Genomic DNA, 22,517 nt, shown 5'->3' with positions numbered 1-22,517 from the left:
GTGTGCATCGCAACACGTTGTGAGCTTGTAGATCTGCTATTTTCAAATAGCTTATAGGTATAAAGTAGGGCTAAAGTGGTTAATGTATGTTTTATAATGATTTATATCTGCAAATTAACTAGTAACTAAACATTTCAAATAATTGTTGTGGAGTAAAAGTATAGACAATTGGAAATACTCCAGTAAGGTGTAAGGTAAAAGTACCTCAAAATTGTACTGAAGTACAGTACTTGAGTAAATGTACTTGTTACTTTACACCACTGCGCATCAGTGAAGAAAAAAAGAAAAAACGCTGGGAACATCTAGCCTGGGTGCCAGCCTGCTTCGCTGCGTTCGGCGGACTTTTTTTCTCTCTCCGCTTCTCAGTCTGGAATGCACCCGATTGACTCGTCTTTCAGAACTACACAGGAAGTACACAGGAACTACATAAGTTACGTTCGGCAACGTCGTTGCTGATTGGATGTTGTTCAAACGAATGACGAATCAAAACGATCACACCGTTTTTTTTGTCCCGCCCCGCACCACAGACCAATCAGAAGCCACGGCAGGTTTGGAACCTTGGCTGCTGTGTCCCGCCTCCTGGAGATAGGAGGCATTCCAGACTGAGAAGCGCAGAGAGAAAAAAAAATCCGCCGAACGTAGCGAAGCAGGCTGGCACCCAGGCTAGGGAACATCCACTTACAAGTGACTTTGCAGGGAACCGAGCCCAAAGTCGCTTATAATAAGCAGACCTGGCTGCCCTATACCCTAGGCTGAAAGCAATGTCTCAAGAACAGCAGAGGGGGCGCTGTTTTTCCTTTTTATTTGTAAATGGGTTCCCACATTGGGCTGGGCATTAGCATTTCAATGGCAAGTCGGCTGACAGACTAAATGCCAACTTTTGCCAACCAAATACCAGTCTGTTGCAGTCTGAAGTAGTCAGAACCAGTCTGTTTGGTCTGTAAGGGGCTTAACACAGAGCAACTTCTGAACCTTGTCTCTGAAGGTTTTCTGAGACTGGTAAGACTGCTCATGGTGTCTGACATCTTCACTGGCTACTTTGACCTGAGATGCAGACTCGTATTGAGAAACCAATGACTAACCTCTGGTATTTTTTTTTTGCGTGGCTAATGGTCATTTGGGAAAAGTAGGTCCAGGAGAAACTTTGTGCAAAATGTATTGCTTGTATCACAAAGTGAACGATTCTTCCAAAAACTTTACTTAAGCTGCTGGACTAGAAGGGAAGCATCCAATCGCAATCGGTAGACCGCAGGAGTGAGAGAAACTCGTGCCCCGGGCTGTCCCCCTCACACGACCCTGTATAAGCGACGTGATTGGTTAAAACAAAAAAAAGCTGTGTTTGATTAACTGAGGCCACAGACTGACTTTTGGGTCCCGAAGTCTCTTCCCCCCACTAGGGGGCGAGACAAAAATCAGTGTGGCCTACTGGGAGTGTGTGTGAAAAGTTTATCTCTGATCGCTCCAGCGGTGTTTGTGGCATGTCGTGCAAAACGGGCCCCTCCTGCAAACTTTCAAAGCGAATTGTCGGAATGGAATCTGAAAACTCTTGACAGATACGTCTTGATCACATGACTACAGAGATACGGTGTACAGATTTGCGGGAGGTTTGGACAATATAACAAATGTTTTGCAAAGATCTGCCTCATGGTGGCCGATTTGAAACATTAGGAGTAGAGGTTCTTCTCTGGCTTCCAGGGAGTGTGCTTGCAAAGTTTTACGTGGGTCGGTCCAACGGAGACAGAGATAAGCTGTTCCCAGACACAGACTGATACATTGACGGACGGACAACGGGTGAAATCATAGTCTCCGGCCTTCGGCCGCCTGGCCTGGCGGAGACATAATAATAATACATCGTATTTATAATGCGTTTTACTAGGGGTGTGCCGATACACTAATTTCACGAAACGATACGATACGATATTTGGCTCACAACTTCGATACGATTTCGATACGATACGATACGCACTTTTTTTATTATGAAAATATATGGAGGAGAAAAAAAGAAAATGCAAACAAATAATTCTGTTTTTGCATTATTCAGACACGCAAACTTGTAGCTTTTCAGCTACAACAGCCGTTTTGAATCCAAATAGTATGACACCTGACCCGAAAAATCGCGATATATCGCGGGACGATATATCGGCACACCCCTACGTTTTACATTTGAAACAAATCTCAAAGTGCAATGTTGTTCACCCAATATCCAATTGGATTAGTAAATAATTTGTGTTCTTCAAGGTGCTAGAGCAAATCCGTCTGCCTCTCATCAGTCCCTCCTACCTCCACACTGTGATTGAGCGTCTGGATGTGGTGAAAGAACATCAGGGCTGCCAGAGGTTCATCTCTGAGGCCAAGGACCAGGATCTGGTGCCTCACTGTAACACAGCACGCCCAGGGAGGACCACAGGTACCCTGCCTCACACATGCATGCATGTTGCAACTGATGATGGTGCAAAAAACACAACGTTTTTTCTTTTTTGTGCTGAGACAATGTGCAAACATACCTGCCGGTAAAGAGCCTAGTTTGCAATTCAGGCTTCATAATGGTTGTTGCAGTATGATTTAATTATTTTGAGTTTACAATTCAAGCTTTGATATAGAGTTCTATGCCTTTCTAGATAGGTTTTGTTACCAATAACTTTGAAATTGTATACCAATTTATTCTGGAATCATTCAGTGACTGCGAATTATGGCTATCATAATATTTCACTAATGTAGAGACTACTGTGACTACCAGGGCTCACATAATTATTGCTTCTGCTGTATTTATCTTCTATTGCAAGGGTCGGCAACCTTTTTGACATGAAGTGCAATGTTTTTATTTTCAGTCAGTGTGTGTGTATTATGTTTAAATATAGCTGCAATACAGGGGCCAAGCAATATGCACAATAAGCCACAGAAACATTAGACTGAACTTGAGAGAATGAAGACCATGCAGTTAACAGAGCTTTGGAAACAGCTGAGCAGAGTTCTGAGGGATTGTGTATTAAAATGCATGTCTTTATTATGTTATACAATCTGCTTCACCTACACACAACAGAAACAATTAGTATTCTAATTAGGCTAACTTTTTCAGTGAGTGTGTGAAAGCAGGTGTGAGACGTGACGCACCTCAGGTATCATGTCACCTCAGGTATCATGGTGTCATGGTAATCAGGTATCATGTCACATCATCAGGGACACGCCAATCACATAGTCCTCAAAGAGATGTGTAAGCATAAGCACCTAGCACATATGAATGCGTAAAGTCAGTCCTCTGATTGGGCAACATACCAGCATCGGACAGCCAGACGATCAGGAAGTAAATACAGACCTGTGTGTGTCTCCTGCCCGGGGATGACTGAGCACAGAGCAGGTCCTTGTCCTCCCCTCTGGGAGTCACGCAGTTTGTTGACTCAAATACCAATTTGTGGACTTTATTTGTTTGCAGGCATACAACAAATAAAAAATTTAAGAGACCTTCATTTACCGGTGTTAATTTAACTCTGGGATGTAACCCGTGTCCATTTGGTTCCATATGTACCCTCTCGGAGTTACAAAAACACCCAAAGTGAAAAACGAAAGAAAGATTGAGCAACTATGTTCTATTTCATTACTAAAATATATCGATCTCATCATCGTTTATAATCCAGCTGTCAAAAACAGACCGAGTCGGGGTAGCGAACGTCGCTTCAGTTGAATTATTCCATCTGAAGTGAAGATGCCAAGGTGACGGGTCACTTTGATCTTCAAGTCTGAATTTACATTGCACAGTGAAAAGCTGTCTCTCTTTTAGTACATAAAGGAATGTAAACAAAGCAGATTCTTCGAATAATATAACATCACAAAACCCAGAAAAATTTAAACTTGTGTTGATTTAGCTGTTTGAAGATCCGGATCTCCAGATCCAGTCCAGGCCTCCTTAATGACTTGGTTTTGTTTCACCTTGCAGTGTAAGTAAATGAGGAGACTATTTTGGATGGTCAGTTTCTAATTAACCGAACAAGAGATCTCGCCAATATTCTGAGTTACATTACCTCAAGTTAAATACATGAACCAAACTTCTACCAAACTGTAATTGCTCTTTAAATCTACTCTGGCTCAACTGCTACTTCTCTCCTGCTTGTTGTAGTGATAGTGATCGTGGGAGGAATAGGTTATTACAAGGAGTTTCACAAGGTTGAGAGCTTCGATCCCCTGACCTCTCAGTGGAAGACCCTGGGACTTCTGCCCATGAAGAAAATGCGTGGGCATGCTGTGGTTATGTCAGGTGAGGATTACCATCAACTTAAATCAACAATGCTACATCTAAATATCTACATAATTACTTTTCCAAGGTCAGTACAGTACAGTGCAGTTATTCAACCAGAGGAAGCTCTACCAATGTTGTGCCTTGCCCATTCAAAAGCTGTATGGGCCAAAGCAAATTTTTGTATTCTGCAGCAGTTGCATGAAATGGTCTACCATTCCATTGGCTCGATGAGCTGGCTTATTAGGAGCTTGTCCTGATGTACAATTTCTTAGCACTGTTTTTATTCCACTTGTTATTGGAACTGTTGGAGCTGTTTTTTTTATGAATTTCTGTGAATGTATTGGCTTGATAAGTGAAACATCACAATAGTATAGAAGATATTTGGGTAACACTTTCTATGAATGTCGCCTCTATAATGCTTTATAAGCTCATTCATAATGCATTATAATGCCCTAAGGCATTATAATCAGGGGTGCACATAACTGGTGCGCACAAATATCTTCTATACTATTGTGATGTTTCACTTATCAAGCCAATACATTCACAGAAATTCATAAAAAAAACAGCTCCAACGGTTCCAATAACAAGTGGAATAAAAACAGTGCTAAGAAATTGTACATCAGGACAAGCTTTTATTTTTTAGTTTTGCTAAAAAATAAAAGCTTGGAAATTCCTATCCCAGCTGTTGGTACGCAAAAGCGCCTTGCGTCGTCTGATGTGGTGCTCATTTTTTATTTTGGGTGCGCATGCGCACCTGCGCACCAGTTATGTGCACCCCTGATTATAATGCCTTAGGGCATTATAATGCATTATGAATGAGCTTATAAAGCATTATAGAGGCGACATTCATAGAAAGTGTTACATTATAATGGTAAAGCCATTATAATGGCTTCACCAAACGATGTGAGAGAAAAAAAAACTTCTAAAATCGGCGGAATTTCACTTGCGCAGCTGCACCCCGCCCCCCCCCCCGTTGACAAAAGTGTCCGGTGGGCACCGTGCTGACTCTCTCAAAAGGTCACTACGTTGTGCTATAGGATATTATAGTATGATACAAGTGCTAATAACCATTAAAGAATGTTTCCACTTTACTTAAAGGTCACTGTGTCGTGCTATAGGGTATAGCATGATACAATGTCTAATATTGCATGAATATGTGGCCACTTTACTTAAAGGTCTCAAAGTCATGTTATAGCATATTATTGAAGTTTATAAGACATTATTCCATTTAATGAACATTTGGTTATAATGCGTTATGACTCATTACAGCACTTCTCTATGAGCCTTTACAACTAAGCTAGGGTAGTTATAATGTGCTGTTCCACTCAGCATAATAATGCATTATGACCAGCAGTTATAATACGTTATAAACATGGTTATAAGTCATGATTATAAACATTTATAATGAGCATTATAATGCCTTATAAGGGCATTACAATGCATTATGAATGAGCTTATAAAGCATTATAGAGGCAACCTTCATAGAAAGTGTTACCGATATTTCAAGTTGTGAATGCATGTTAAAATGTTTCTTTCTTCCACCATAGGCTCTATTCTGTATTTGGCCGGAGGATACTTTCGTAGTGATCAATCAACCAGTAAGGAGATGTGGAGCTATGATGTTTACCATAACTCATGGTTGAAGATGGCTCCAATGAATGAGCCACGCTGTTTCTTCAGTAAGATTGTCAAATTATGGTATTCTATTTAACCACAATCCTGGCGTCCTATTTTGGGAATGTCATTATAGGAGACTTTTTTTTTTAATTCAACAATAATACTACAATTATTATTATTACATAATTAAATTATCAATATTATTATTAATGAATGTATTGTGTAACAAATGCAGCAATACACGCTCACATCATGTAGCTTAAGCGTGTTGTTCACTAATTAATGGGTATCTGTTTGTCAGTCTCATTTTGCCCTGAAGTTCGTGTGTGGTCAAAACATGTTGGTATACTAGCCATGTACCGTATTTAAAATCATCTGTTGCCCCTTGGAAGAACCACTATGAGTTGTAGCCTTGGTTACCCAATGAGAGGAGGCATAATGCATATGGCCACGGTCGGTCATCACTTTTTGGGGCGGTGTAGCCGCCCCCTATAAGTGAGTTTTGGACACCGACCAAAACATTTATGTACCCCCTAACCCTTCCATTGTTAATGCAAATCGATACTTTTTTCATATCAGCCAATCACATTACAGCTAGTGTCATCACCACTAACTGTAATGTGATTGGCTGACTTTGCAAATTCAGGACTCTGATTGGCTAGCGAAACACATGACACATGTGCAGCCCTATGAATAGCAGTATGGACTTTAAAAAAAAGTCATCTATCCTTTTTTTAAAGTGAGTCATGTTGTGATGACCACACACCGCCCACTTCACACTGGGTGTGATTTTTATTCTAATTATCAGTTTTATTTATTTCTATTTTTTCCATGCACAACCCCACATGGTCCTAGGCCTGGTGATGCTGGATGGATATGTGTTTGCAGTGGGTGGCCAAGGGAGTGAGAAGAGTGAAGACTCAATGGAGCGCTACAACCCCAACACCAACACTTGGCAGCTTATGGAATCTGTTGGTGTGGCAGCTTATAGCTATTCTATGAGCGATTATAGCGGCCCTGCTGTGGTGCCACTAGATGGACTGCTCTATTTCATTGGTATGGAACGGGTCTATGCACCTGCAGGTTCAGCCTGCTGGGTTTCATGAGGTTGTGTTTTGTATGTAAAGTCTTTAAAGCATAATGGTTAACTGAAAATGACTGTGGTATTATTACACATTATTCATCCTTCTCCTGTTGACATTTACTGTAATAATGTTTTGCCATGTGTGTCCTCCTGGGTCATTCAAGCAGTAAGGAGATGTGGAGATGGTGCTCCAAATCATGATAAGCCAAACCCACCCCAGGTGGCCAAGTACAACCAGGAAACATCTGTATGGACTCAAGTGGCTCCTATGCAGATTCCACGTAGTAATTCAGCTGCTTGTACTCTCCACGGAAAGATCTACGTTGCAGGTATCATACCTGTTCTTAACTCTTTGACTGCCAGAGTATTTTCATAATGTACTCACCCAGCACCAGCGATTTTCGTGTTGTATAACCTTTTCAACCGGTCACAGAATTTTTATATCCATTATAATCGTTTGTCTGGCTGTGTTTATAAACACACACGACAGATTGACCAGCACTCAAAGAGTTACGTTTTTTCTCTGTCTCTCTGCTCTCTCTCTCTACCCCCTCCAAACAGGCTGCAGACGTCATATCCGTTTGTTGCGTTCCTATTTCACGGCCCTCACCGCTGGCCAGCTTAGCTTAGCTTATGGGTTAAACACGGGGTTAAACATCGGGTTTCAGATCGTTGGTATACACAACGACGATAACTATTCGTCGTCCAGAGAAAAGAAAATATAACTGGAGCTCTCCGTTCGTTTTTTATACCGTGTGAAAAAAACGTGTTTTGGCCTAAAAATCGAATTTTTCAAGATAAAACGGAGAACCTGAAACAGAACCCGCTAATTCTGCATCCGGTGTGTGGGAAGTGAGTGCAAAGGGAACCTGATGGTGGAAGTTACATTGAACAGCGCGATCGTCCATTAAACAATGAAAAAGCTAATCGACGCGGTTTCCAGTCAATGGCGTGGATGGATTAAGTAGCAATCGACTCGAAAACGCACCGATGGCGTTCAAAGAGTTAAAGGGTCATGAAATGCAGAAAATCGTGTCAGGTCATTCCGGCCCGGTGGAGATCAAAATTAATAATGGGTTGATTGATTGATTGATTTATTGAATACTTTATTAAAGCTTTCATGCCATTCAGTTTTACAACACATTAAAAGTGTTTGTCATGGTCCTTCAAACGTGTATAAAAGGTTTTAACTGAAAATTCCACTCCAGTGGTCCATTGCAGGTGTTTTTCTCTCACATTTCTAAAGCCTTTTCAACTGCAATGAAAAGAGAAATCTTTGCCTGCGGGTGTCGCTGTGGAGGGATTTTGCCTGTCAATCATCGCCTCTGCTCCGCCCCCCACAAAGGAAATGATAGGGGAGGGGAGGGGAGGGGCGAGGAGGAGAGTGGGTGGGATTAATGGCCTATGACTTCACACTCCAAGGGCTAATCATAGATTACTTTTCAGTCTAATTATTCAGATAACCCCAGACCACATAAAATCCACTGAATGTTCAAAGTTCAGTTTTTGGGTGTAATTGAGGTCAAAAAACATAAAAAAAAAAAAAAGTGAAAATGAATGTCATAGAACCTTTAACAGTTTGCAAAAAGTACAAAGGTACAGTTATACAATAATGCTAAAAGGATAACGCAAAAAGCCTGGAGGGCTTGTTTCCATTGTGATCCGATGTATTCAATTCATCAAGACAAAGACATACAATACTATACAATAAATCATCAATACTAGGAGCAGTACAAATATATTTACAGAAAAACACTGGGCGGTAATTTATTTTGGCAAGCTAGGAGCCCAGCAGATTAACACTTGTTAGATTTAAGTGTGCCCAGAGGCGTGGGCGTGCAATGTGCAGAATATTAAGTAAGCACAAACAGCTTGATGCTCCGAATAAATTCATTTGTAAATCAGCAAAAAACTGTCTTCTTCTTTTGGCTAATTTCCATCAGGGTCATCACAGCGGATCATCTGTTTAACATCTGGTTCTGTTTTCTGTATCTTCCTCTGTGACTCCTGCGACCTGCATGTCCTCTCTCACCGTGTCCATAAAACATCTGCTTTGGCCTTCTTCTCCTCGCGCCTGATCTTACAGCATAGACGGTGGTCAACCTAAATCTTACACGGCCATTATTAATTGGATTAGCTGCTGATGTGTTGCTTCCATCATTGTGTACTATAAGATCAGTCTGAACGCACGGTCACACCTCAATGTCAGAAGCATCAGTTCCATTCTCTTCCATTCTATTGGAGCAAATGTGTGGAGATTCCCATTGACAGCGTTGACGCGTGTCTCATTCAAGCATAGAGTTCAGAATTGTTAAGCTTTGACCGGGTGTCAACCTGTAGGAATGAAGCGCTTTGGTTGACCACACTTGGCTGCCATTTTGTTTGTAGTTGTCTTTCAGTGAGCAACCACCAACAACCACTCCAATGTAAGTCAAATGAGCTGAAAACCAAAAACACATGCAACACAAATGGAAAATTCACGCTTTTGATGCCTTGGCATACGTTGGCTACTACGCCTATGCATAAGTGTGACCGTATCCTGCTGTGATACTAGAATAATGTGTTTTAACCAGTAGCAATCCTGATTGGTTTGTTGCTCCTGGGCACCATGATTTCTGGACCAGTGACAGAGCTTCTCACAAATAACGGTGGAGGCAGACTGCGGACCTTAGCCCTTTGAGCTGTCACAGAGAGTTGATTTTTTTGGGGAACATTTAACCAATTTAACAAATTTTTTGCTGTTTAGCTTTGTAATAAATACAAATAAAAAAAATCGCCCAACAAAGTGCATACATCAGCTTTAAGCCAAATTCCATTACCCCAACATTCACACTCGCTCTCTCGCGCCTTAGCCCCGACCCCAGGGAGGAGGGGAGGATTAGATGCGAGGATGGAGTAATCGATTGGGTTGGGATCTAATGTCTACACTCACCCAGCGACATTTCAAAGTGACGGCAAATTCGGCGATCACTTATGACGTGTCACACAGCTGGATCACTGGAACACAACCAACGGATACAAATATACATGCATAGAATAATATGCAGGCAAAGAATAGTACAGATATGGAATAGAAGAATAGACAATTCATCAATGTGGATGGCAATAGTGTTATCTTTATAGTTAACATTGTTGGTGTGCAAAGCCATTTATTCCCGAAATAGTGAATGAAGTGCCTGGATGCGCAAACTTACATTTATGAATGGAATCCTGACCTGTCTGCTTTCGGCATGGTTTTGGGTTTCAAGTAGTGTGTGGCCAAATGTGGAGGAGGACTATGTATACGTCACGGGAGATGGAAGAAAATGTGTACACGTGATGCAGAAGTCTTCCACAAGGAGACATGAAACTACTGCCGAGCCTGCACTTTATGTACACTCGGTGAAAGCCGCTCCAAGCACACTCGGCTCCTCCACTGGAGGTCCGCTGGAGGACCGAGTGTGAGTGAGCGAGTGAGCAGAGATTTGGGGTATTGGAATTTGGCTTTAGTTCCATAAACTCACTTCAACTTCACTGTTGATTGGGTGGCACATACAGTAATGGCTCCGACTAATGTTCACTATCCTGTTAATTCTTGTTTACTAGGTGGTCAGCATTATCAGCTAGAGGACACGGAGCTGCAGCCGATCATAGAAAACACGATGGAGTGCTACAACCCCAAAACCAACCAGTGGACCATGTGTGCCCCCATGCAAGTGTCACGCTACCTTTCTAGTGTGGTGGCGGTGGGTGGAAAGATCTATGTACTAGGAGGGCTGGAAGGGCCTGAGCGCAGGTAAGACACTGCTGCTCAATGCATGTCTGGGAAAGGTCTTGTCTTGTCCACATCAGACATTTCTCTCATGGCTGTTGTTGGCCTCTCCTTGTGTAGGTGTAACAAATCGGATAACATCGAGTGCTACTGTGAAGAGACGAACACTTGGGAAACTGTGGGGCAGTTGCCCAAAGATCGCTACTGGCTCAACGGTGTCTCTCTCAGACTGAGGAAAGATAATGCATCCATAGTTGATGAAGATGAGGACGAAGATGATGAAGTCGTTGACAACTATGCATATGAATTCTGGAATGATTTTTCTGATTCTGATTTAATTCATGAAGATAGTGATTAGGATGATGACGGATGACTCTACTAGGGTAATAGATTCTAGTAGAATGTGGGCTGTCAACCTCCCGGTACAACCGTTATCTTCAGTATGTGTGCTCTTAGATAGAGGAAGTAATATAGTTGGCACATGTACTCATACTTTATGTACACTACAGTGGCATGACAGTTGCCTGCTTAGGTTAGATTGTATATTGTTCATCACATTCACTGTCAATTGACTGTACATAATATGTGATCCATATACCTACTGTGTAGGCTGGCTGACACTGTACAAATTTCAGCCTCACATCCACTGATGATATGACGACAGAGAAGCCCTCAGGTTAACTTCAAGCACACTCACAATGAGCCGAGGATATTGTTAAAAAGCATTTAAAGTCTTTGGCATAATGTAACAAATACAGTATATGTAATTAATTGTAGTTTAAAACCGGTTTTGACTCGCGTAGGTCTTCCTCAGGGGAGATTTATTCAACCTTGATTCAGTCCTTATATATACATAATGGCCAGGACGTCCAATTACATCAGTATATCGAAGCAAAAAATATGTCTGTGAGTGTGTTCATATTCTGGTGATAGATTGTGCCTTATGCTTATGCCTATATATATATTTAGCATCGTTTATACACTTTGCTGCCCCAGTCAGTCCACAAGTTGATGGCTTGGTCAAACTCTAAGGCTACTACTACTTAAAAAAAAAAAAAGAAGTATTACTGTTTCAACCTTATTTTTTTTATTTGAATGTTGTACACCTTAATTCCCCACGGGGATCAATAAAGACCCATCTATCAATGTAATAAATGTTTTTTTTTGTCTCCGCCAGGAGACTATGTTTTCACTTTCCGTCCCCCCCCCTCGGCCAAGCTAACATTGGTCAAGCCTCACGTGACACGTGACAATACGTTGAAAGAGTGTGCTCTGATTGGCTAGTGAGACGCATGACGTATAGCCGGCCTATAAATAGATGTGTCACTTTGAAAGAGTCTTGGCCTCTTTCAAAGTGAGGTAAGACAGGAATAATCACGAAATGGCTGAGAAATGGCGGAGCAATACATTATGTAGACACACTGGTGTCATCACAATACGTAATATAAATAGCTTAGACAGGATTAATCAAGAACAGTACTTTCCAGTCACAGTTGATGACACAGTGCAACTAACTCTTATTATGCAAACTGAAGAAGCATTGTCTGCAAACTGATGAAGAAGCAAAGGCGCATGCCTATCATCAAAGTTCCAATCTTGGAATAAATTCCAATATTCGCTGGTGGAGACCTGTGCTCCGAGGAGCACTTTTTCTAGTTTTTAATGTATTCTCTTACTATAATTGATATCCCTGCCTACATGCAGTGCATTGGCCTAGTCCACTTGTGACACCACCTTTTTCCAGGAGGGAACACCACATCCAGACCCCCTGAGTCCATTGCTGTACATCAGGAGACCCAGGAAGGCGGGCTCCGGCCTCTGCAATCATTCCTTGCATGCGTTAATGTGTCAACCACAATATCTCATATCTGTGCTAAAAAATCCAATCCTGCCTCCCGCTTCGTTCTGGATCAGGTTGGGGTCCGCACGCAAGGACCACTGGGGTTCACAGCTCTCCACAGGACCACAATGGAAACAACAAGCCCCTAGGGCAGGGGTCTTCAATGTTTTTCAGTCCAAGGGCCCGTTAGCTGAGAGAGAGATGAAGCAGAGACCCCCCACTATTGTATAACATTGTGTTGCAGATTAAACTTTTCATAGATGGCTTCATAGACTTGTTTGACAACACTATGATGCTGGATTCGTGTTAATGTGTATTTTCAAACATTTAACTACTTAAAACGTCAATATGAAGTAAACTTGACCTTTCACTATGTACTTGTTCTGCTCTTTTTTCCCCAAACCACCTAACCTCTTCATCAAAAATAGCAGATCTACAAGCTCACAAGGCCTCGTAGATCTGCTGTTTTTGGCTAATGTTCCCCTCCCCAGAATAGGAATGCTAAGGTTCAAGTGGTTTATGTAAAAAAACAAATCCTATCACACAAATATTTAGTGGCCCCCCTGTAGTAACTCTGAGGACCCCCTGTTTTATCCCTTTAACAATCCTTGTAACCCGTAACCCGTATGTACAATCTGCAAACTGTTAATAAAGTATTTAATCCACTGAGCATAATGGCTGAGAATGGAGCCCAGGATGTGGACCCTCACACGCTCCAGGGAAGCCCTCACCTGGTATTGTTGTAGTGGGACGTGTGAGTGTCGGGTGGGGGTCTCTCTAGACGGTGAACGAGTCACACAGGTGGACTCACAGCTCCACATCCAGCCAACAGTTTGGCCAGTAGAACGGGGCCTGAAGCCGTTGTAGAGTTTTGGAGACCCTGAAGTGCTATTTTCGCCAAATGTTTGCCCATTTTTGCAGAATGTTCCATCTATTTTCGCCTTTTATGACATGGCCTGAATAGGAATGCTAATATTATGAATCATTTATCACTGGAGATGGTTAGTGGACATTTGGACCAGTCCAGTGGTGGAAGAAGTAAGGATACTCAGATATATTACTTAAGTAAAAGTTGCAATATCACAATATAAAAATACTCTGTTACAAGTAAAAGGCTTGTGTTCAAAATGCTACTTGGGTAAAAGTACAAAAGTAAAAGTACTAAAATGTTTGAAAATAGCAGAGAAGCTTGCATTGTGAGCTGACTGAGCTCGTAGATCAGCTATTTTCAAATGGCCTAGGTTTAAAATAGGGCTAAAGTGGTTAATATACGTTTTATAACATAATAATTTATACCTGCAAAGTAACTAGGCCTAGTAACTAAAGTTTTCAAATAATTGTAATGGAGTAAAAGTACAATATTTGCCTCTGAGATGTAGTGGAGTAGAAGGAAAAGTACAGAAAATTAGAAAGTAAAGTAACAAAAAAATCCTCAAATTGTACTTAAGTACAGTACTTGAGTAAATATACTTAGTTACTTTACACCACTGGACAAGTCCACTACTGTCCTGTTAAGTTAACTGTTTTACAAAAGCTCCCCTCAGCCCTGCTTTCTTATAGTTGGTATTATAGTTCCCTCTGCAGGTTACAAAGAGTACATGCAGCGCAGAATTCCCTCTGATACACGGCCTGATACACAGGAGTCCATTTGATTGAGTACTTTTATTAACGGTTTGCAATTAGTTTTAAGTATATTTGAATCCTTCCGTTCGCATTGTCTATTATATTAACACTTTATAGCCAATGGTTATACCGCTCCTTCCTGTTTTGATGCCAATATGTAGGGGATTTAACTGCCATAATTATTATTTGTGTGTGTGTGTGTGTGTGTGTGTGTGTGTGTGTGTGTGTGTGTGTGTGTGTGTGTGTGTGTGTGTGTGTGTGTGTGTGTGTGTGTGTGTGTGTGTGTGTGTGTGTGTGTGTGTGTGTGTGTGTGTGTGTATATTTTATGTATTGTAAGATTGTAAGATTTACAGTGGTGTAAAGTAGCTAAGTACTGTACAAGTACAATTTTGAGGTATATATTTTTTACTTTATTGGAGTATTTCCAATGTTCAGTACTAGTGCAAATATTATACTTTTACTCCTAGAATGATTTTAAAACTTTAGCTATTCCAGACGTTTACTTAAAGTTAAACTAGCCTTTCTTCAGCAGGCTTTCCGCAGCACCTGTGGGAAGCCTGGTTTCTATTGCGAATCAACCAGTGTGATCCGGTCTAAAGCCCGCCTACTGTATCTGGCCATTTTAACCATAGATATAGATGGCCCAATTCCAAACCACCCCCTCACTGACTCATTGACTTGGGTGCGCGTTCATGTGAGCTCCGTGGGCTTGAGGGTTGTTCCAAATGAAATCGGAAAGTCAGCCTGAAGTCAGCGAGGGCTCGGGAACGCCCCTTTCTGCACCCTTTCCATAAGTCAGCACCTTTGGAGACTTTGGCAAAGAAATTGCCCACAATACATTGCGTTGTGGGAGTTACCAGAGGACGCCGATACCCACGGTGCCCGGATTTAAAAGGGAAAGAGGCCTTTCTTCTGCGACGTCGCTGGCCGAGAAATAAATGCAGAATTAATATGTCTTTTTACCACCGGTCTCAGTAGCGGGGGGGGGGGGGATTCATGTCATGGCATCAGGCCAGGGTTCATTAGTGAGGAGAATGGAATAAAAAAAATAAAAAGAAGTTCAGTTGAACGTTTGAGAACCTTCAAAAAGCAGGTTTTTGAGGGATTATTTTTATTTATTATTTATTTTATTTCTAAAGGAAAAATTGTAATGGATTTTTTATTATCAAATAAATTGATTAAACACTTTAATCAACCCTATTTTATACTTCGTTGTACTAAGTTGTTGTGCAAAATAGCAACGTGTCCCAGAAATATAAAGTTACTCCTAAGGCTATCATATAATTTACTTATATTGACTGTATCGATAGCTGTTTCACTCATGATACAATGTCTCTTTTTTATAATATTTTATAATATAAACGTTTATAATATTTAGAGAAATTCGAAGTTTCAAACAGGGAGGCAAGTGTCAGTCGAATCTTTGGTTGTCACGGCAACGTTGTCATCTGTCGTCAAGGTAACGTGGGACGTCACAAAGGGCTGTTCCATTGCTTTTGTACCCTTTTGGAACCCTTAAACCCTCCCACACTCAGGCACTTACCAGCTGACTTACCTTAAGCTAATGAGGGTGCAGGGCTTGAGGGCTTAGGGTGGAGTTTGGAATTGGGCCTATAAAGGCTAGATGGCTCAAGGGGCGGCGCAAGCGTAGCTCAACCGCGGCCATCTTGCGACGGTCACTCATAACATTATGTCTATGGTGCATATACTTTGAAATAACCATAGCGTGCTCAATTTTCATCCGATTTTCAAACGGTTTGGTGTTTTGTAAACACCAAAGATGTAGTTATGATACTGCATACTTATAATTATAATCATGTTTTTTTTTAAAAATACAATAATATCATAACTACATATTTGGTGTTTACAAAACACCAAACCGTTTGAAAATCGGATGAAAATTGAGCACGCTATGGTTATTTCAAAGTATATGCACCATAGACATAATGTTATGAATGACCGTCCCAAGATGGCCGCCATGTGGCGACGTCGTACTCCATTGGCCAGCAGCGCGGGTGAGTCATCTAGCCTTTATATATATCTATGATTTTAACTACCACATACATGAAAGAAACGTTTCCGTATTCGTTATAAACGCAGACCGGATCAGCAACTTGCAAAACAACTTGATCCTATCTAACTTGTAACAGAGTTTTCTACATTGCAGTATTGATACTTTTAACAGTTCTTAAGTAAAACATTGTAGTACTTTTCCCACCACTGAATATGTGTTGAATAGGCTTTGTTTTGTTAGTGCCGTGTGGGAAGAGTATTACGTTTGTGTCCGGAACTGTTTATGTAGTGTGTTGTTGTCAGGAGGAGAAGGACACAGTTAGTGGTTACACCCAGTGTTGCCATGTTGGCTTATCATAAGCGACTTGGGGCTTTTTTTTCTTTCTGTAAAGTTGCTTGCAAAATGGTTATTGCGTTTTTTGGGGGCTTGTTTCTAAACTGTACTTGCAGGGGTTGTTTCCAATGTTTTGAATTATTTAAACCAGTGGTTCTCAAATATATAAATAAGTGTTTTGAGCCCCAGCCAAGGATAATTTGTGTTAGAATGTTTCAAAAGATATTCCAAGTATTCAATTGCAAGAGTTTTTTGAAAGTAGCAGATGTACAAGCTCGTGACGCATTGTGGCCTCGTAGATTGGCTATTTTCAAATAGCCGATGCCTAATGCATAGAGACACACGGGCGGAAACGGAAGGCCTACAAATTCACGCCCACTTTTGAGACAGTGCCGCTACTCGGGGTCCGTTAGAAGGATGAACTGCAGCTCTCAATGCATTCCCTATGAGAGGACATGAGAGTTAGCCTACTTTTCAAATATTCCTACATTAACTGGAGACGATATTGATTTAAATAAAAATATGTTTCCAAATGTATGGAGTGTCTTTGTCAACATATCTTCTTGTTTTCTCAATAGATGGTGTGTTTCACATTTAATTTGCCAGTCGGATGGGTTACCCATAATGTTAACAGAGTGGAGAGGAGCTGACAGACAGATAACCTGTCGCTCTTCCGTGACGTGTCTGTCGTTAATCATTACAAGCGGCGCCGGTTTTGAATAGACGATTCTCCGTGTGTATGTGGTGAATGATGTGAACATGGCTTGTTATATGAATTCTCTACCTGCCGCGGAGCTCTGACGGTACAAAGAGAAATTACAACTAGTAGGTTTAGCGTGTTGTCCTTACGACTTGCCTAAACGTAGCTGGGGAAATGACCCAACTAAATGGCCAGACGTGACATATCCCGACATCGTCAATTATCTAGTGGATTCTCCAGGTTTGTATTAATAGCCTATTGGAAGACTGCCATAGATAAAATATAAAGCGCTCACCTTGCCACGGATGTTCACTCACCATTCGGAACATGTGTGCACTGTATTGGTCCGTATTTCTCAACGAATAAGTGTTTTAATCCAGTCTGTGCCTGAACCCCGTTCAATTTCCTCTTATGCATTGAGTGTAATACCAGCTTTCACCTGATGCGCTCCGCCAGTACACTCATTACGGAATACAGGGAACTTCCGACACAGACGGGATTAAAACACATATTTATTGAGAAATACTGATTAATGCAGTGCACACAGGTTCCGAATGGTGAGTGAACATCCGTGGCTACAAGGTTGGAACTTTATATTTTGCATTTGTCCATGTGCGGAGAAGTACAGGCTTTAGAGGAGGATTTTCAGTGACTATAACGACATTGCGATCAAGACTGTCATGTGATGAATGTATTTTAGAAAAAAGATACATACATACTAGGCACTGTGCGTGTATATTCACATATCATGCCTAGGAATTCATCTATTTTATTGCAGTTTTCATACAATGTATTTATTTCAATTTAGGGAGCTGCATCAATAGGAATAATATAATAAATGACTGATTGCAGTGTAATCCTATGTAATCCTGTGCTCCTCAGGTGATTGTGTCTGACTTCTTGATATTGTAAATCAACTGCCATAAATCCAGTTGTAGTGTTTCCTTTAACATTTGAATACTTTTTCCACTTGTGGAGTTCCCAAACCTCTTCTGAATGGTTTCAGGGGTCTATACAACCCACACAATGAAGAACCATCGATCCCTGGATGCTCATCTTCTTCACAAGTGGATGGGTGCAGCCAATACTTCATTTGGAACCAGAGGGATTGAATCACATCATTCTTAAGGCCAAGGTTAAGCCTTCCTGGAAGGTAACCGAGGCATATCATAATGCCTGGGTTGCTGTCAGCATGGATGGGAGCATAATTGTTGCTCATTGCATCACAGCATGACGCGTTGTCAGCTTGTAGATCGGCTATTTTCAGTGAATGTTCTCCCCGGATGGTGGCTAAAGACGTGGCTAGCCTGCGGACTGAGACCGGCTAATTTGCATATCCTCGTGAATATAAATTAGCCATGCGGTCTTCTGCGGACAATGGGGGTATTTTGTTTGTTGTTGTTTTGTTTCAGTACTTTTACTTCTACTCCACTACATCTCAGAGGCAAATATTATACTTTTACTCCACTACAATTATTTGAAAACTTTAGTTAAAATGACAAGTTACTTTATAGATTTGGATTATTATTATAGAACATACATTAACCACTTCAGCAGTTGTAGATGAATGGAGCAGTAAAGGAGAAAGGTGCCAGTCTGTGTTACTCAGTTCACACCATACACTGTTATTACACTGGGCGCTCGTCGTAGTCGCTCAAGCCGTCGCTGCGAATGTCGCATCTTTCGGAATATATTGGGATGAATGCGTGACGTATATATAATGTGACAGAAAAAAATCAAGATCTCCGATGCTAGCGGTTTTGACACACTGCAGGAGTATATTATAGTATATTGTGGGTAGTATATCGAGATGACAGATATGGGACATTAAAAAGGACAAATTAAACAAATGGGACAGTTTATTAGAACACCAAAAAAATCGCTACAGCTTCAGTAGTTAACCAGTGAAATGACGGTATTTTACAATGCCTCTCATAGAGATTGCATTGAGAGCTGCAGTTCATTGTTCTAACGGACCCCGAGTAGCGGCACTGTCTCAAAAGTGGGCGTGAATTTGTAGGCCTTCCGTTTCCGCCCGTGTGTCTCTATAGATTTTAAATTCTCATGTTGCTTCTTTTGGGCTTGTTTTCATAGACCTGGCTGCTTATTTCTTTCACAGAATATGGCAACACTGGTTACACCTCTCTGTTTGAAGAGGACCAGCGGGAGGAAAGTTAGTTTGTTCTAATTAGAACAAAAGTCTAAGTTTACATCGTTTATTTCATTAACATTTATTGACGGACTCATTTCGTTGCCGTGTGTGCGCGTCTGTCTGTTCTGTTATGACTCTTGGTTGGACTCATTCCCTTTAGATTTGTACGCAGACAACGAGGTATGTGTATGTGGTTTGTTGACGTTCTGTTTGTATCATTTCTATGCGTGTTGTGAGTGAGCGCATGTTCGTAGCTGTACGTTGGATTGAGGCTGATGTAAGAACGTCGTAAGAGAAGCTAAACACATGTTAGCTCTGGTCCATAGCGTTAGAAGGAGTTCTCCTTAACGCTATGTTACTGTTCAGCCGTTTCCCGCAGACCCGCGGTAACGCAGGCTGCGCTGCCTCACGTCTTTAGTAAAAAAAAATAAAGGATACACTTTCGCTGCTCACCAAAGCAAAGAGGGGTTTAAGATGTTGAAAGCCTAGTTTCCTTAGTGGAAACACTCTGAGTACCCCACCTCACGTCTAAAATACAGTTTTTGTCCAGAAGATAAAATATTTCACCGGAAGGAAAGATCTGGCGAATAGAAAAGTTCCATTGACCAGATCTGTAGGGGGCGCAGTGGAGTAACTAAAACATTGTTTTCCTTCCGGTGAACTATTTTCTTTTCTGGTCAAAAAGTGTATTTTAGACGTGAGTTGGAGGGCTCAGAGTGTTCCCACTAAGGAAAGTAGGCTTTCAACATCTTAAAACCGTCTTTGTATTGATGAGTAGTGAAGTGTATTGTTTTATTTTTTATTAAAGACGAGAGGCTGCGTGGCCTGCGCTACCGCTGGTGTGAGGGAAACGGCTCAAAAGTAACAGAGCATTAAGGAGAGCTAAATACAGACTGTCATATTATATGACAGTCTTGGATTTTTTTTCAAAATAGTATTTGCACTTTCTCCCTTTTTGGTCCGTACATCTACATAAACGTTCAGATTTCAAATATAAAGTATTTTCCCCATGCCCACTGATGTTACAATTATGTACGGGCCCTCAGAAGTACTCGTATATTCCGTATTGTTCAATAAAAACATATTTTAATCCGATCGGTGGCCATTTCTCCGTATGCATTCAGCTGTGCAACCCTATCGGTTGGGAGGTGTATTGCACTCCGATACATTATAACTATGAGTTCTCAATGGCCACCATTAAAAATGCTTCTTCTTATTGAACAATAAGGAACATACGAGTACTTCTGAGGTGCCGTACTTAATTGTAACATCCATGGCCATTGGTTAAGCACTTTATATTTGAAATCTGAACGTTTATGTAGATGTACGGACCAAAAAGGGAGAAAGTACAAATACTATTTTGAAAATTGTCCAAGACAGATCAGTATGACCTATGACCGTCTTGTGATCCAAGGCTTCTGATGCTGCTTAGATAATGGTTAGATACTGTACTGGATAAATACTTAAACAGAATGCTGCTCGTTGTGTTTGTTTGCACATGAGGTATTTGTATTTGTATTAGGTTGGATGATTACATTGAAATCTATAGATAAACATTTTCAAATTGATTGTTTATTCAAATATAAAGATAATAATAATAAAGCTAGAGACTAGAATGTACAAAATACGACGTGCATGATAAAATTACAGAGGCTGGTATAAAAATATGATTAATTATTGTACATTTTGAAAGAAAGTATTCAAAGAGGGTAGTAGCATACACCATATGTATTTAGTACACGTCATACACTTTGTGGCTGGGATTTTTGGTAAAAGATACATTTTCTGTTGGCTTTTCATCAAGGTTTTCATTTATTGTTTTCCACTGGGATTCAAATTACTCCTAGTTTGTGTTGAAGACATTCTGGTGTGAAAGGTCAATTGCTTTCAACAAGAAAATACATTCAGCAATTAAAAACATTGTAAGCCCCTGTAGAGGACTGATTCAGGATACATTTCTATGTTGGCTCCTGTTGTAGTTATGTAGTATTTTTTTTCGAATAAAGTAAACTAATTATAGTCTTTATTCTTCTAGACCAGTGGTTCTCAACCTGTGGGTCGGTACCCTCAGGGGGGTCCCCACTCCCCACATGATTTTAGGGGGGTCCCTAGATGACAGTGAAGTGACATTTTAAGGACTTTTAAGACCTTTGTAATACTTAAAAAAAAAGAAAAAATACTATTATTTAACTATTATAAAAACTGGTCAAACATTGGCCAAATTGTCAAATGCAAAAGGCAAATAATATAAGAAAAATAGCTAATCTACAAGCTCACAATGCCTCGTTATGAGTTTGTAGATCGGCTATTTTCACAATATTTATCTGTGGAACCGAGTCAGTCTGGTATATGTTAGTTAGTGTATATAGTGGTCTATTATTCTATTAGATAGCACTCTAATATTAATGCTGGTATATGTTAGTTATTGTATATAGTGGTCTATTATAATATTAGATAGCACTCTAATATTAATGCTGTTACAGTCATTGTATATAGTGGTCTATTATTCTATTAGATAGCACTGTAATATTAATGCTGGGGTATTTCATCATGGCTTCCACTGTAGGTGTGTTGATGTGTGGAGTCTGTCTAGTAGTTATTATAACCATAATGGTTTTTCATAATCATTATTATGGTCAAGCAATGATGAGACGCTCTCTGCTGCACCTCAGTGGTCACCTTGTGCTTTAGAGTAAATGGCATGAACCCTTGTCAAGAAACGACAGGGTAAATGTTCTCCTAAATACAGTGCAAAGAAATTAGGATATCAGATAAACGATATCAAACCTAGGCTCTAGTTTAAATGTCATGTTATATAAATCAGGGGTCTTCAACAGGGGGTCCGGGACCCCTAAGGGGTCCGCCAAATCTTTGTGTGATAGGATGTAGTTTTTTTTACATTAACCACTTGAACCCTAGAATTCCTTTTCTGAGGGCAACATTAGCCGAAAATAGCAGATCTACAAGCTCTCAACGTCTCGCGCTGCGCAGCGTTGAGAGCTTGTAGATCGGCTATTTTTGGCATTTTCTTTAGGTTTAGAGGGAAAAAAGAGCAGATTAAGTACAAAAATAAACTTTAATCTGAAACACAATTTTATGCAATATAGAGTAGGGGGTCCCTGCTTCATCTCTCTCTCTCAGCGAGGGGGTCCTTGGCCTGAAAAGGTTGAAG

The 22,517-nt window shown here is 40.7% G+C and overlaps 1 protein-coding gene across 1 annotated transcript in view; it reads left to right on the top strand.

Moving 5' to 3' along the window:
- Positions 1-22,517, top strand: part of LOC311059609 (uncharacterized protein) — a gene marked incomplete at both ends in the record, with an annotated part of 109,653 nt that overhangs the window by 75,156 nt on the left and 11,980 nt on the right. The window contains 4 exons of the mRNA XM_084077613.1: positions 5,779-5,910; positions 6,704-6,904; positions 10,518-10,707; positions 10,804-10,969. Coding sequence (XP_083933739.1) covers positions 5,779-5,910; positions 6,704-6,904; positions 10,518-10,707; positions 10,804-10,969 — 689 coding nt within the window. The remainder of the gene's footprint in view (positions 1-5,778; positions 5,911-6,703; positions 6,905-10,517; positions 10,708-10,803; positions 10,970-22,517) is intronic.

Source organism: Gymnoscopelus microlampas (genome assembly GCF_963454915.1).
Source record: "Gymnoscopelus microlampas genome assembly, chromosome: 14".
NCBI classification, from domain to species: domain Eukaryota; kingdom Metazoa; phylum Chordata; class Actinopteri; order Myctophiformes; family Myctophidae; genus Gymnoscopelus; species Gymnoscopelus microlampas.
Note: the sequence above shows the minus strand (reverse complement) of the source record. Positions and strands in the feature narration are given on the sequence as shown.